Source organism: Chenopodium album, chromosome 15, assembly GCF_948465745.1.
Source record: "Chenopodium album chromosome 15, dcCheAlbu1.1, whole genome shotgun sequence".
NCBI lineage: Eukaryota > Viridiplantae > Streptophyta > Magnoliopsida > Caryophyllales > Amaranthaceae > Chenopodium > Chenopodium album.
In genome coordinates this window covers 2,669,930-2,686,066 of record NC_137848.1, presented here as the reverse complement: position 1 = coordinate 2,686,066, position 16,137 = coordinate 2,669,930, and the positions used below count along the sequence as shown (strand labels likewise).

General features: G+C 29.8%; 1 protein-coding gene across 2 annotated transcripts; it reads left to right on the top strand.

Annotated features, from left to right (window-relative positions):
• Window positions 1-2,991: 2,991 nt before the first annotated feature.
• Window positions 2,992-15,380, top strand: LOC145581574 (uncharacterized). 2 transcript variants are annotated; one of them, XM_081638589.1, is made up of 5 exons: window positions 2,992-3,316; window positions 3,412-4,612; window positions 4,754-4,804; window positions 4,905-4,977; window positions 14,916-15,380. In XM_081638589.1, the coding sequence occupies exons 2-5, from the start codon at window positions 3,414-3,416 to the stop codon at window positions 15,096-15,098; spliced, it is 1,506 nt and encodes a 501-aa protein (XP_081494715.1). In that variant the 5' UTR covers window positions 2,992-3,316; window positions 3,412-3,413; the 3' UTR covers window positions 15,099-15,380. The 2 variants fall into 2 exon arrangements, with proteins under 2 accessions (XP_081494715.1, XP_081494716.1); XM_081638590.1 differs by lacking the exon at window positions 2,992-3,316 and having other exon boundaries at window positions 3,375-4,612.
• Window positions 15,381-16,137: the final 757 nt, after the last annotated feature.

Here is a 16,137-nt window from a genome sequence, read left to right as displayed (position 1 = left end):
ATGTTTTGGTCATCCTATCTTTAGATCAGTATTTTTATGTTTAGAAAATTATCACGTCTCTGCCATCCTAATTATTTAATTATTAACTCTTAATTATAATTATAACTATTTATTAGAGTTGGACAACATATATTGCATGGAGGGTGGGAAGCACATGATCTTTTCTTAAATACCAACAACAATGCAAGGATCAATTAACAGGAAACCACGTTTATTTATGGTTAATTGGTTCATTTCTTTCATTTATGTTTCTTCATTTCAGCATTATATTGGCTCAGTGTGAATCAAAGTATTATCATGGCAAACACCATCATGCCTATACCAACCTCTTCTCTCTCTTTTTTTTTTTTTTTTAATATATATATATATATATATATATATATATATATATATATATATATATATATATATATATATATATATATATATATATATATATATATATATATATATATATATATATATATATATATATATATATATATATATATATATATATATAAATATCTCACTACTTGTTCCTATTTTCTTTATCTGATCTTTCGCGTCTTTCTTACATGTGTGTTATCTTATCCACATGAAGTTATTACAGCTTATATATTAGAACTTATTGTAACTATAAATTAAACATAGATAATTAACCCATATCAAAACTTACTCGAGTTTAATAATTCTTATTTAAACTTATTTTGTTGTAACAAGTGATAATAATAAGGTGAGTAAAACAAAGCCATTAGAAAACATTATACAACTCTTTTGGGTTGGTAAAAAATCAAAAAATAAAATTTGCCGTTCAATAATTTATAATGTTTGAAGTTGTACAAAAATAGAAATCTCCATACTTAGAATTTTATCCATAGATAGTATCATAGTATTAAAACAAATTTTGTTTGAAAGGGTATATATTAAAACAAAATTGATTCAGCTTAATTAGTAATTTATGTGTATCATCATGCTAGCTTTATCACCAGTTTACTACTAGTACTGCTGTACTATCTAGTAGTCTAGTACTACAAGACATGCACAGCTAGCACCATCATTTCTTCATTGCATTGCTAATTTGCTAGGTCCACTACCTTATACTCCATCGACCATTGTATGAGTTTAGAGTATGGCCTAGCCAGGCACTCCTTTTCATTTCTATATACTTTGCATGTTTGGACGACACATATAATTATTTGTCACTTCCATTATGTTTTACAATGATTTTTCTAAGGCAATATTCAATCCGTAAGACCCTGTTCTTTTGGGCTAAAGTGGTCTGCTTTGCCGCTGACACATGCTCTGTACTACTCTATTATAAAGTTTAAAAGAACAGGATTCACTTACGTACATATGATGTAGTGAAGTAAATACAACATGTGTTAGTTGATTGAAAAAAATCTAGGGAGTAAAATCTAAGCTTTATAGTGTATGTAGTAGCTAGGAATAATAAGTATGATGAATGCATTATTCTCTCTAATCAAATTGGATATGAAAAGTCCATGCAGTAAAACAATCAAGACATTATTGTGATGATTTGAATTTGATTGGCCCAGATTACTCGCTAAGTCCACATCTTACTGGTTGCCGCGCGTCTAAGTTACGTGATCAACCTTCCTTTTTTCTCTTTTCTTTTCGGCTATCGCTTCCTTAGCCTTATGATTATAGCAGTTTCTTCCATAATGGAACTCTTCAGATTTCACTTGTTTTAGTTTGATAGGACTAATTAATGGCTTCCGTCTCTACATGAGATACGTATTGGCTTGCTAATGATGGATTATGTCGATACATTTTGTCTTTTATACTATTTATATTATTTGTTTTTTGATGGAGTGATTAGTTCATGCATTTTGTGTGGTGAAATATCCATGCAAATTTAATCCTACACAAACAAGAAAAATACAACCATTCACATAAATTTTCTGTTTTTTTATATATAATTTTATTATTTTATTTATTTATTATTTTATTTTTTTATGCACATAATAAATCTAACATGAAGTACATAATAACATTGATTTGAAAGTGATATAATACTTGAATTGCTTGATGAGATTCTATCATACAAGTATATACTCATCACAATATATACACTTGAAGTTTGCCAAATGTTTTAGGAAAGTGTTTTGGTGGGCCTTTATATAGAGTATGGTTGAAAATGAGATGTGATTGGAGGTAATGAGTGATTTTCTACTAATGAAAATGTAATATATGGGATTGGAAATAATGAATTCTAAATTACTACGTATAAATTTTAAAATAGAGAAGAATACAGGTGAGTATTGTGAGAATTTAAAAAAAATAAAAATTTAGATGTGATCAAAGACAATAATGGTCCTATACCTAACATAAAAAAGGATAATGTTAATAGGAAAATCAAAACGAAAGGAATGTATTATGAAATAAGTGGGGAGAGAAAACCTTTCTCCATATTATTTCTCAAAAATTTAAACAAAATTTATTCTGATTCTAATTATGTATTACAGTTATAATGCTTTGATTTTACACTCTTTGTAATATATTAAACAATAATTATTTGTTCATCTTGTATATTTTTTTTATATGTATTTTTAATGATTTTTAATAAAAATATGATAATAAAAATATGAATGAAAAGAAGAAAAGGGACTTTTAAGAGATATCCTAAAAAGAAATGAACTTTAGAGTATATATATTGACCTCTTGAACGACATCCCTAATAAAAATCCATCCTCTTTTCGAATAAATACTTGGTCTTTATAAAGTCAAATAATGAAATCAAAGTACTCCATACTATTCTTTTCCCCTACACTGATTACTATTCTTACCCCAAATATTCTTTAATTTATTTATAAATAATCCTTAACCCTCCAAAAAAAGAAAAAAAGGAAAAAGAAAAAAGTGACAATTATATTTATTCTAATATATTAAAAAATAAAAAAATAGAAGTGGTCGCCAATATGGATCTATCTCACGTCCTGATAAAAACCTCCAAATCACAACTCACAAACTTCCAAAGTAAGAGAATTAACCAGATTTTTCAGCACCTAGCTTGTTTTCCCTCTTTGCACTCTTCTCTCTCTTCAAATTAAAATTAGATATTCTCTCTCTAAAATTGAAAGAGAAGCAATCTAAAGAAAGCCTTTTTATTAATTACGACTCCAGAATATTAGAAATAAATGGGTACAAGTACATCGTGTACAATCTGTACATGTACATCTACTAATTCGATATTAGTTTCTTGTGTTGTATAATTCGAATTAGTCGGCGTGCTGATGGAAAAACAACAAGCTACCAACAAAACTTGCAGAATATCATCAACTAGTGATTTTTCAAGAAATTTAAACAGCTTTTGGTACTGTGGTTGGATTATTATTATTATTATTAATATTATTATTATTATTATTATTGCTATTAATATTAATATTCATATTATTTTCTTGTTATAAGATATGACTATGGTTCCTGCTCCTAAACTATCCAAACCACATCTTGTTTTTTATGGTGGCTGTGGTGCTGGTGCTGGTGCTGGTGCTGCCTCCGATGTCATGACTCGATTCGCCGATGGCTGCAGTACTCCTGCTGGCTATGTTGGTTATGATAGCGTCATCAACGGCAACACTTGTACTAATACTGTTACTAGTAATACCGACATTATTGCTAATAGCAAGCTAGATATTGATAACGATAACCATAACAATAACAATAACTATAACTGTGTTCTAGGATCTGGTTTAGGGATTGGTTATCCTAATAATAATTACGACTCCTACCATAATATTTTTCGTATGGCTGAGGAAGACCAGTCTAGAACTTCTAACAGTACTAGTGTTAACGATGATGGTGATCATCAGCAGGCAGCTGCTGCTGCTGCTGCCGCCGCCGCCGCCGCTTCTTCTACCTCCATGAAGGGGCGGGACGATACCCCCACCCCTCCCCCACCTCCACATCATCATCACCATCATCAAAGGGGTATCGTCGACAGCAGCAGCAGCTGGCTGCAGTTAGGTCTAGGTAGGACCCACGTGGATACTCCTCCGCTTCCACAACAACATCCAGCTCAAGCTCAGATGTCATCGTCGTTACAGATGGGAGGAAGCGCGAGTGGGTTGATGCTGGAGCTCAACCTAGGAGGTGGAGGTGGAGGTGGAATACCATTAATGATGCCGGGGTTAGAGCCAAGAATAAACCCTCAAAGATCATCTGATCATCATTTTATTACAACTAGTAATAATTTGTTTACTAGTGGAGGTGTTATTGGATCACCAACTACTTACATTTCTCATCAACAACAACAACAACAGCAGCAACAACATCATCCCATGATTCCTCTAATAGCCTCTATTCCACAACCTCAACAACTACTCCAATCTCATCAACAACAACATCAGATAGGTTGGGGTTTTGCTAATCAGAGAGCGGCTTTGTCAGCAGCCGCGGGGTGTTCATCATCTCTATCTCCATCTTCATCTTCCTCCATGCCACCAGCACAACTTGGTGCGGGTTCCGGTTCAGGTTCCTTTTTAACCCGCCCGTTTACACCTTCCGGGTCATCCGTAGATGCCGTAGATTCCGAATTCAGAGTTATACATCCTCCTCCTAGGAGACCTCATACTGGCATTTGGTTTGCTCTTCAAGCTTCTCTCCATCAGTAAGCTTTGTTACCTACCTCTATTTTTTTTTTTTTTTTTTTTTTTTTTTTTTTTTTTTTTTTTTTTTTTTTTTTGTAATAATACGCTTCTATGTAAACTAATGGTCATATTTGTTTTTTTCTAATTTGGTTCCAACCCAGATCAAAAGAACCGTTTTTACCTCAAGTATCCAAGAGTTTTCTCCGAATCAAGTAATTTTATTTTTTCTTTTTAACTTTTTCTCTTGGTTGTAAAAACAAATAATGATTAATTAAGGTTCGATTGAAGTTAATTAATTGTCTGTTTGATTAGGGATGAGAGGATGACTGTTCGATTAGTGATGAAGTATGTGGCTAACAAGCTTGGATTGGATAGCGAATCAGAGGTATTTCAATTCAATCATCTATGTTTAATTTCTTCTACGTACTATTACAATGATAATGATTTAATTAAACCTAGTTCACATACTTTCATTACTTAGTTCATCATTAGTCAATTAGTACTAAATCATCTTTGGGGCTTTTTGGGTGTTGTCTATGCAAATGGTGTTAAAAACATCAATCAAACACTACTACATAAGGAATGATAAGTGATATAGGGAAAATCAAGAACTAATTAATTAGTTCCACCGGATATATAAATCTTTGGAACTGATTACATATGAAGTGCATGTGTGTTGTTTTTATTTGGTGTAGAGAAAACCACAAAGAATAAAAACGTAGATAGAGAATTTGATCTTAAATGTTGGTTATTATTAGCTCCTCATACTTTAATCGATTAAGATAGTTGACATTGTTTGAGTTATGATACAGGATAGAGAATTAAGGAGTCCGATAGTGCCACAACTTTAGTTTAGGTGGTGAGTAGATTTCTAGGTTGCGATCTCCTTTTTGTTTTTATATGGGGGGGCTAAGTTAAGCTACGTATCTATTACTGTTTATCTAATCTAGGAAATGCGCTCCTCGAGTTCGTATTGCTTCTAAGCTTTCATGCATGCTTTGGGCAGTAATTAATTATTTAATTTGTTAGTGTGTTTAGTCATTTATGTTGATTAATTAAGCACTCATTGTAGTTAAGAGTAGAAAATGGAGAGATATAAGTTAGAGAACTACCTACCACCATCTTAATTTGCTTCCTACCTCAAAACAAATAAAATTATTACTTGATTCATATATATGTTTAAAGTAATTTTCTCATATATCTTCTTCAAGGGGATATTACAATATATATATTTATGTCTATGTCCTTCACCTTACACTCATTTATTCCACTAGAAAGCAACATCTCGATTAAGTGCTTATCAATTTATTTTACAAAATTTTCCAAAATAACAATTCACCAAAATTAAATTAAGAGGAGTTGGTGAGGATTTTTATTGTTTTCAATGCACATAATAAAGTGAAGAAGCTAAAAAATTGGAAAGTGGAAACACATAGTGAGAAGAAATTCAGTCATTATTGACAAGCTTAGGCAAAAGAACTGAAAATAAAAAATTGCAAACATAAATAGTGAAAGTGAGTAAATCCTAATTAAAAAAATAAACTCCATCAATGTGTGTTCATATGCCATGATTTTAGGAAATTAATTAAAAGACATTGCTAATTGAGCTATTTATTTCAAATATAATTGTACAATCTTATACTATATCACAAGTATTATACAAAGTATAAAAAAGACAATAACATAATCTATATTTTGATGCATTAAAATTCTAGCTCAAGTTAGTCTACTCACCACACGTCTCTCTCTTTTATACAACGAATCTCATCACATAACCTAAGATTTGAAAGCTATAGCTTAACAATTGAGATATGTGATATATAATTCTACATGTTTTCCTACCCCAATATTTGTATTTCCTACTTACTTAATAAAGCCTTGAAATCAACCTACATACGAAGTATCTATAAAAACCCATACTAATGATAAAACCATTAAAACACAAGAACAAAAACAAGGCTCATTCCCAAAAGTCAAACGTAAAAATAATCACTGCTTTCAGGAGACATAACACAAACTTTCTTTTCAAATTAACTTATGTATGGAAATACTAATTAAACTCATATTCCTAACCATTCTTCTTTGCTCATATCTTCTAGCTAGGAGAATTCATGCTATTTTTTTGTTTGGAATAAAACATACATTATTATGTATCAAATTTAAGATACAATAATAGTAATAAGCAATTATCATGCGAGACTTATAATAAGGTGCATCACATAATACATTGTCCAGGGAACATTATCTAATTCTACTACTACGTATGTTCATATTTATGCAATATTCTTAAAATTTCCTACCATCGTAGTAATGATTAATAGAGAATACTACCAAACTTTTAATTTTAATTAGCAATTAATTATTAGTAAGTGCTATACCTACTACTTTAATCATAATGAGATGATTAGAGATCATATCCTCGCACACCATATATTCGGCTATACCTTCCATGTCTGAAACTATATTTGCTGTGTTAATTAATTTACATGTAACTAACATAGGATTGACTTGTTCAAGCTAGCCGGCAAGTATTATTCATATATGTGCATGTAGTAACGAACTCTAGTAAGCTTGCTAGATTAGAATTATTTCTTTAATTCTCCAAAAAATAAACATTATATTTACATACCAAAGATATTACACAATGGTGCAAGTATCTATAGTAGGAAATACTTCATCTTAAAAAAAAGTACTACGTAATATATACTTATAGAATTTCATCTGAAAAAAATATATATATTCTTCGTATAAAGAAAGTATTATAATAAATATATATACTCTGTAGTAAATTGCTTTATCAATATACTATGTCAATTTAGCACGTCAAAAAAACAAAAAGATAGATTATCAAGCAATCAATTGATCAAATAGAGAAACAACTACAAACCCGTGTAAAAGTCAGAGAATTAAAATAACACAATTGGTTTTTATGTACTCATTTTTCCCTTGCAGATCAAACCTATTTCTAGGATTAAAAGAAGATTAGTGGTGAAACAATTACATTATAATTTATACAACAATTAAAATAAACAAGGCAACAAACTACTACAACGACAGCAGAAGTTCTCCAACATTTAATATATGAATAGATGCATAATCTTATAGATTCCTGCGTTTGATTATGTCATGTTTGATACTTTCATACAAACAAGATTATTATGAAAACCTTCGTTATAATTAAAATTATGCTTTATATATATAATACTCCGTATAATATTTATTCCTTACCAAACAATTATAATTATATATAAATAAATAAATAAAGAGTTTTGTTGTCTTGACTTAGCTTAAGAAGAGGAATGCATGAAAATACTCCAAACATTCCTTTTTGTTCTTCTCCCCTTGCTAGCAATCTAATATTTTTATAATCATCAAGTCAACCCTTAATTATATACGTCGTCTTAAGTGAGATTATAATGCAAAGGAAATATTGTAGCAATCATTCATTTAAATTTATGATCAGAAAAATATTCTTACGTACCAATCAAGAATCTGAAATCTATCTTGTTTAAGCTCACTTAATTATATTTAATTTGTGATCGTTTGTTTGTCTTGTTGTCTTCATCAAGGATGTGATCAACTCATCCCACGTAAAATTAATCATGTAACTTTAAATTTTCTAATAGAATGTGTGACAATATCAATATTCTTTCTTCTAATCATAATATCACCAAATTATAATATAGGTATTCCTATTGTATTGAACTAGCATAATTGCCAATATTATTTTTCTTATGTCAACCTTAGCATTGTAGTCTACCAAATTATAGTATAGGTTTTTACTTTTTATATAGAAAATCATTTATTAATCCTTAAGCTAGTATACCAACTGGACATGCAAGCCAATTAGCCAAACATTACTTGTCTCTTGTCATACTCTTGTACATACATACCCTTCATATAGCGATATGTTGGGACGTTGGGTGTCCTTGCCCTAACTATACAACTATATGATGTACCGTTGACAAGGCAAAAGCGGACCTTGATAGTTGAGACTCTTAGCCAATGAATAATATATAGTAAGTAGAACTATCTCTTTTATTCTTAGGTTTTGGAGATACGGAGTAGTAGTCAAAGAGTGTTGTATTGTAAATAAGGTGTAATACTAGTCGTCATTATATCACTTAAGGTCGAATTTCAAAATTTCAATCAAAATCCCAGAGTCTGCTTATAGTAATTTCACAATGAGTTCTTGCAACTCAAGTAAGAATTCAGTTTTTGCGTAAAAGAAAATATAAAGATTGTGTATCAACACAAGATATAATTTCACGTCCAAAGCTCTCTAGTCACCCAATTTCCAAAATCTGATATGGCATGCAACTTATAGTACCAATCATTATATTTTCTTTTATTTATTTATTTATTTTTTTTTTACAAATTGAAAAATACTCTTACGTGATTTTACCGCAATTCACGGTCTCTAATCATATACCCACTCATCCCAACCTAATTCATGCATATTGATACCTAGAAATTTATCTTTGAAATAAGTACCTTGCTTTTTTTCTTTTTCCAAAAGTAAAAAAAATAAAAATAAAATTGTAGCTCATTATATATCAAGTAATAAAGAAAAATGAAATTATGGTGCATAATTTCTAGAATGGAATGATGATTTTTGTTCATATTCCGCACGCAAACGTGTTGTACTTATATGCATATATCATATCAATCATCATGATGATTACCCCCTTATAAATTAATAAATGAATAAAAAAAAAAAAAAATTGATCGAGAAGCACTGAGATATATCATCATCAAAACATGAAAAAGAGTCTTATAAACAATAATGGTAGGATGCCACGGGAAAGCAAAAAAATATAAGGATAGTATTATAATTATAAGAAAAGTGAGCATGTTTGATATATCTAGCCTTAACCCTAATTATATCACTTTTCCTACTTAATTACATAGTAGTAGCTTACTATATAATATATTTCTTTTTATGGGTGCATTGACTTTTTTTTTATGAGATGCATTTATAGAAGAATCAATCATATATTTATGGCATTATCTAATGTTTTGGGATTAGTTCGTTGACACTCAAAATTAAACAAGAAATGAAGACATTAGAGCAACTTCAATGACAAGCTAATTGTTAAATTAACTTGTCAGGCCACATGTGATTTTAGGCTAACTTTCTTTATAGTTATACTGTGTCCCAATGGTTAGCTACTAGCTTGCTAAGTAAATAAGCTTGACTTTCTCAATTACCCCTACAATTTTAATTATTTAATATATTAATCTCCAATAATTTTGAAAACTTTTTTGTTAAGCAAATTAGCTTGTAGCTAGAGATTTTTGAAAATTACAAGCAAGTCCCTAGTTACAACAATTGGAGTTGTTTAGGAGGAAAAAAAAAAGAAAAAAGGGATTTAGTTGATGATATTTATAATATCTAGCAATAGTTGTGGAACTATTACATCCATCATAAAATAAATCATCATCATCATTAATATTATTTAATTATTTACGAGTAGTATAGGAAAAAAAAAAAAGGTACACGTGGAGGCTTTTACGTGAAGCAGCCCATTTGCATGCCTTTCTATTGTAAAGTTTATGTATGTAGCAACAAGATCTTCTTCGTCATGCTTTCGATTGTTTACCCTCATCAATCATAATTCATTCATCCAATAATCTCTTTAATTTCTCTGTAGCATACGCACTTAGTCCGTACGTTACTAGATGCCTTAGATTGTTTTATCTATGGTTGGCCCCTCCATAAATCATCTTTAGGATCTCTTAAAACCTGTTCTCTTTTAATTTATTTTCAGTCAGTTTAGTTTAACTCCAATAAATTCTGTTCAGTTTAATTTTTAATTTTCTTTTCTCAATAAATATTCAGTTCAGTGCAACTCCAATAAATTCAATTCAATTCAGTTCAGTCAATCAGAACAGGCCCTTATTCTGGCTCTTTCGTCCCACAAATCTTGCCTTAGATGGTTAGATAATGAGGAGTTATAAGGTTTCACTAAATAAATTTTGATTACGGGGTATTTGATCTTGTGGTTTACTTGATTTGTTCTCGTTTAATAATAATAATAATAATAAAAATAAAAAATAAAAAATAAAAAAACGTACTATAAATAATAGGGTGAAGCTAATTTTCAAATAATGTCAAAATATTTGTTTTTTTTTCTTTTTTCTTTTTTCTTTTTATAGAGTTCGATTGTTAGTGGAATTCTAAATGAGTTGTTTCTATCAATGTAACCAACACACAACCTTCTTGAACCAAAAGGAAGGAAAAAGAAAAAAAAAGAAAAAGAAAGAAAGAAAGAATGCATAATGCTAATGCTCTTTGATGTTTTATCTTTGAACTAGAGTTATCAAATTATTTTAGACTCGGCTCTCTATTAACCAATTGATGAGTGTATTAAAATATCTCATTTAATTTAGGTTGACAAGTTTATTAGCCGTTGAATATTCAATCTAAATAATATATAAAGTATTAGGGCTTCATTAGTTTAATTTGTTGGAAAGATGGATCGATACGTAGTACAAAGTATTTTCTTTGTTACTTTATTATAGTAGTTTTTTATTTTTACGCTCTTATTAATAACATCTAATTACTTTGACAATTAATATTTTTAATACTCTAATATCTAAATTTTGGAAATCTATAATGACATTAATTGATATATACAAGTATATATATTTATATTAATAAAATTATTTGTAGTTACATACATTGGTATATAAATAGTACGGAATACAAGCGTAAAAGCCAATACTAAACAATAATAAAAGAAATAGAGGAAGTACAATAAAAATGCAAGAGCTTCGTCCCTTATTATCTACTTAAGTAAGCATTACATAAAAATTAACAATCTTATTTATGGGGTAGTTAGTACTACGAAGTAGTACATTGTTAAGTTGTTGACGAGCATGGAAATAAGTTGGTTTGCGTAAGATGACCTATTAAATGTACATTGATGACGTTGCTTAATTGTATACAAAAGATAAAAATGTAAGGTAGATGGGAGAAATTAAGTGAGATAAAGGATGAAAAGACAAGTTGGTATAATATGTGGAATTAGATTGACCCTTGGCAAAGTTCTAGGGTTTCTCATGAATGATAACTACAACGTGAATACGACGTGCATGGAATTTTTGAATTAAAAAAATTGAATGACAATGAAAGATGTATAGTGTATACCATGAAAGCTAGGTTTTATGTATATATTTTTAGATGTTAAAAAAGGTTGAAGAAATTTACAAGAAAAAGGGTTACAAAATCTTTTGCCGATTCCTCGCCGTGCTTTGTGGATCCTATTATCTACTTTTATACATAGTATCCTATAGTATTTGGATAATTTTTAAGATTAGACTTTTTTTGGGAGAAAACTTCAATAATATAAGTATCCTATAGTATTTGGATAATTTTTTCTTTGTCTATTATTGTTAATTCATCATTTTAGTGTATATATAAGTGGAAAAAACTAGGAAATAATACAAAGTCCTCCGTATTTGATAAAAAAAATCTCATTGAGACCGTGAAAAAAAAAGCCCAATTAAATTGTTAGTATGATGTTTTAGATTAGGAAATTAATTTTAAATTAGTTTTGAGTGAACTTTAACCTATTTTTTATTATCTTTGTGTCAAGAAGTGATTTTTTAAGGAACAAAAAATAGAAAGAAAAAAAAAATTATCTTTAAAATGATACACTGAAAGAGTGAAAGAGGATAACTTTATCAGTAAAATAATTCGATACATAGTATCACTAAATTATTATAGAATAACTTCATATCCGCCTTACTACATACATTGTACGCCAGTCTTTTTTACGAGTTTGTGTAAAGGGATAGAGAAAGCAATAGTGTATATATGCAGATAATGTATGTGTGAGTTATAAAAATGAAAAATCATAAGAGATGATGATTTTGGCTTACGAGCAAAGTGTGGGTGGGACATGTAATGATTTAAACTCGGGCAAACTTTTGATCGTGGGATGGCGGGCAGATTAATACTCCACTAATTTTAGTCTATAGTTTTGTGATAATATTATTAGTGATTACCCTAATTATTCAATCGTATCTTTTAATTAAGCGGCTGACCGCTGACCGTAGTGCTTTGCCTCGTCTTGTCGGGAGAAAATTAGACTTTTTTTTTTTTTGAGGATCATCAACTATTATAACTTTAGGAGATCACTTCTTTTTTTTATGATGATTTTGACGTCGACAAAAAAAGTATTATTAGCTAAAATAATTTTAGCTTGAATGACGTAAGCTTGTCACAATGGTGACCTCATTACTATGCAGTAATTATGTGTATTTTTTTATATATAAAAAATTTGATCATGTTTATAGTATTGTTAACGTCAAATAAAGAGCACAAGTAGTGTGTTTGGCTTTATTTGTAGAAATGGTGGTGTTCACTATCAGTTGTAGTTGAGGTAGTACTTGCCTCCTAATTTTGGGTTTTTCTTGTTTCAGAGTAATTGTTCTCATTATAGGACAATACGGAGTATAGATATATATTGACATGGAACTTGCAACGAACTATAGGAATTAAACAACTTAATTACTATTTCGTGTCTGATAATTAAGGTTGTGGAGAATTGTTTGATCTAATTTTTGTTACTTTTACCATTAGACAGTAGATAACATGTCTAATTAGACACTTTTAACGTGAAGACGGTGTTATATGATCCACAAACTTGTGAAATATATGACCATGTTTGGTGAAAAGCTGAAATTGATTGTATTAGTTGATTTTAAATGGTCGATTTCTTACATTTATTTGAGACATTGACATATTTATTGTGGTAGGGTTTTGTGTTAAATTAATTAAGGTATAACTACTATTGCACCTTAAAATACTTGAATAAGCTAATGAAAAGCTCCTTCAAGCTTATTGAAAATGAGTTTGTTTGGTGGAATAAACTCTTTGTATCACCTCGCCACCAAGTGCTCCAATTATTTAGCTTTTTGTAGTAGTCAATCAGCTAATATATTGGTCAAATAAACTAATTCTGTAATTTTGTCCCAATAAACTTTTTACCACACACCAACCTCTCTATATATGCTCAATAAGACTCTTTCAATATGTAAAATAGAAACTTGAACTACTATGGCCCGTACAAATTAAGCTACTCCCTTTTTCTTAAATTAATTAGCAAAGTAATTCTAATAATGTTGGCTCATAAGGGGAAACTACTCCATAGTCAATCTTGAATATTAGCTCCTTCCAGAATTGTAGGCCAACACACTCAAAGTTGTAGTGTGTGAATATATGACTTTTGAATTCGTTGTGAGAGCTGAGAAATACTTTGGGTTGATTATTATTTTATAATAGTATCGAGGTAATAGAGCTTAATGGTCAAAGTCATAAGTTTATGACCATGATTAATAATAATAATCCATCATTAAGGACTTGTGTCCTTAGACTGATTATCAAAAAGGGTAATCAACTATAGTTTTACCCTATGTGACCAACTGCTAGAGGCGTCGAAGTGGCAACCATTTTATTTTTTGGTGTCTAGGGAGCAATAAGGACAAAATATAGTATCGATTTTAGAATCCCCTGAAACCGGAAAGGAAGTCTTAACCACTTAAACCATCTCTCACTCGATCTAGACAACGAATCTTACATGGTCATCACCTCGCGTTAGGATTTTCTCTAGTTCTATCTTTTCTTTCCTTTATCCAATAATCCCAAATTTTCTTATTTTTTCCGGCATACATAATTGTCAATCGACGGGAGAAATAGACTCTTCATTCTTATTCCTTAAATCTAGAAGAATAATGCAAGTATATTTTGATTGATATTTGTTTTGGTCCAAAGAATAATCCTCTTATTGAATAATGGACATTTGATTTAGTAAAAGATGCTCATATTCTCTATAAAATTGACATTTAATAAGGCAATAAATTATATACACACCATATAGATATAATAGTATGACTTTCCCTGAACTTGTTAATTAATTCAATCCATAGGCTCTTAAGAGTATGACTTAATTTGTTTAAAGTTGACAAATTAGTGCTAATTCACAACTAACACTACTACTCATCTTAATTCATAAAACTGTCACTTTAAAGCGGATTTCATGGAGATTATGAAATTGATAATGTGTAAACTATTATTCAATATTTTTAATAACCTCTTTTCTTAATCTTAAAACTTTCAATATCTATCATTCTATCTGTCATAAGCAAGGAATATGAATGAAAAGCACGTACCATCTGTTACATATATCTATATTAATTAATTTTAGGACAAAAGGAATAATAATAATTATTATTATTATTGTTAAGATTATTATAATATATGATATTTTATTAAATAATAAATAATAAATTATGCATGGGAATGTTTATATGCAGGTAGAGATAAGGTGTAGAGGGCAACAACTAGTACCATACTTGACGTTGCAGCATGTACGAGACAATATTTGGAGTTCAAGAGACGCGGCTGTGACGACTGTGACATTACTTCCTGACTCCTCAACAACTGATCATCTCATGGTTTTGAATTATGGTAGAAGCACTTCTCTTCAACGTACCTAGCTACCTCTACCTAATTAATTAATTATTAATTATGCTTAATTATAATGCTAGGTTACTAAATTACTACTACGAGATCGATCGATTAATACATAAATTATGGAGATTCTTATTTTTTTTAATCTCTCCTTATTCATTAACCAACCCCACAACATCATCTTGTATCAATATTGTTGTTGATCAATTAAATTAATACCTTTTAATTAGAAGGAAAAGAAAAAGAAAAAATTAAAAAAAAAAAAAAAAAAAAAGAAAAAAGAAGAAGAAAAAAAAAAAAAAAAAAAAGGGAAGTTTTCTCTAACAGTTCCAATTGTAATTTTCCTTCTTTGCTTAGGTTGTAGGATGAATTAATTAGCTACCAAATTAAATACCCCATTATGTATGGTATGTGTTTTTGGCATTTGGGGTCCCTTGTAATTGTATAAAACAAATTTTATTGTCCGATAATAGGACATTTTATTTATTCTCTTCTTATAGTAGCTACTTTCCCTTTTTCATAAGATTATCTTGTATGTACGTGCTTATCTATATGATTGTTTATGTAATTAGTGCTTGATTTGTGTAAAGATAGATGTATGGGATGCATACATTCTTGCAAAAATAGGGTTGGTAAACGAACCAAGTGGAGTTTGGTTTTAAGTTGAAATAATTTGTTTAAGCATGGCTAGCTTGAGCCACTCAAACTAACAATTAAAGCTAATTAAGCTTGGCTCATCAAACATTTAAACTCTCAATGTTAGGTTAAGGCTTAGCATGTTGGCTTGTTTGCAATAAACTCATATTTTTAAGGGTAAGGGCTACTCGTTTGATTGCCACATAATTTTGAGATGGAAACTTTTTGGACATGTAAAAAGAACTCTCTCTCTCTTGATAAATGTAAACCCGAATAAAATCCAAATATATATATATATATTTAAAAAAAACGATGTATATATGTAGTGGTTAACATGCATTGAAGCCATGCAAGAGAAAGGCCGGAGCACCGAGTTATACAAGCATTATTTAGCTTAAACTTTCAGCATCATTAAAGATACGAATTCTC

Excerpts from the sequence above, each read along its gene's own strand:
- LOC145581574 (XM_081638589.1), top strand. The coding sequence starts at position 3,414 with ATGACTATGGTTCCTGCTCCTAAACTATCCAAACCACATCTTGTTTTT. Across the intron at positions 4,613-4,753 it reads CTTCAAGCTTCTCTCCATCA|ATCAAAAGAACCGTTTTTAC; the intron begins GTAAGCTTTGTT and ends GTTCCAACCCAG. Across the intron at positions 4,978-14,915 it reads GATTGGATAGCGAATCAGAG|GTAGAGATAAGGTGTAGAGG; the intron begins GTATTTCAATTC and ends GTTTATATGCAG.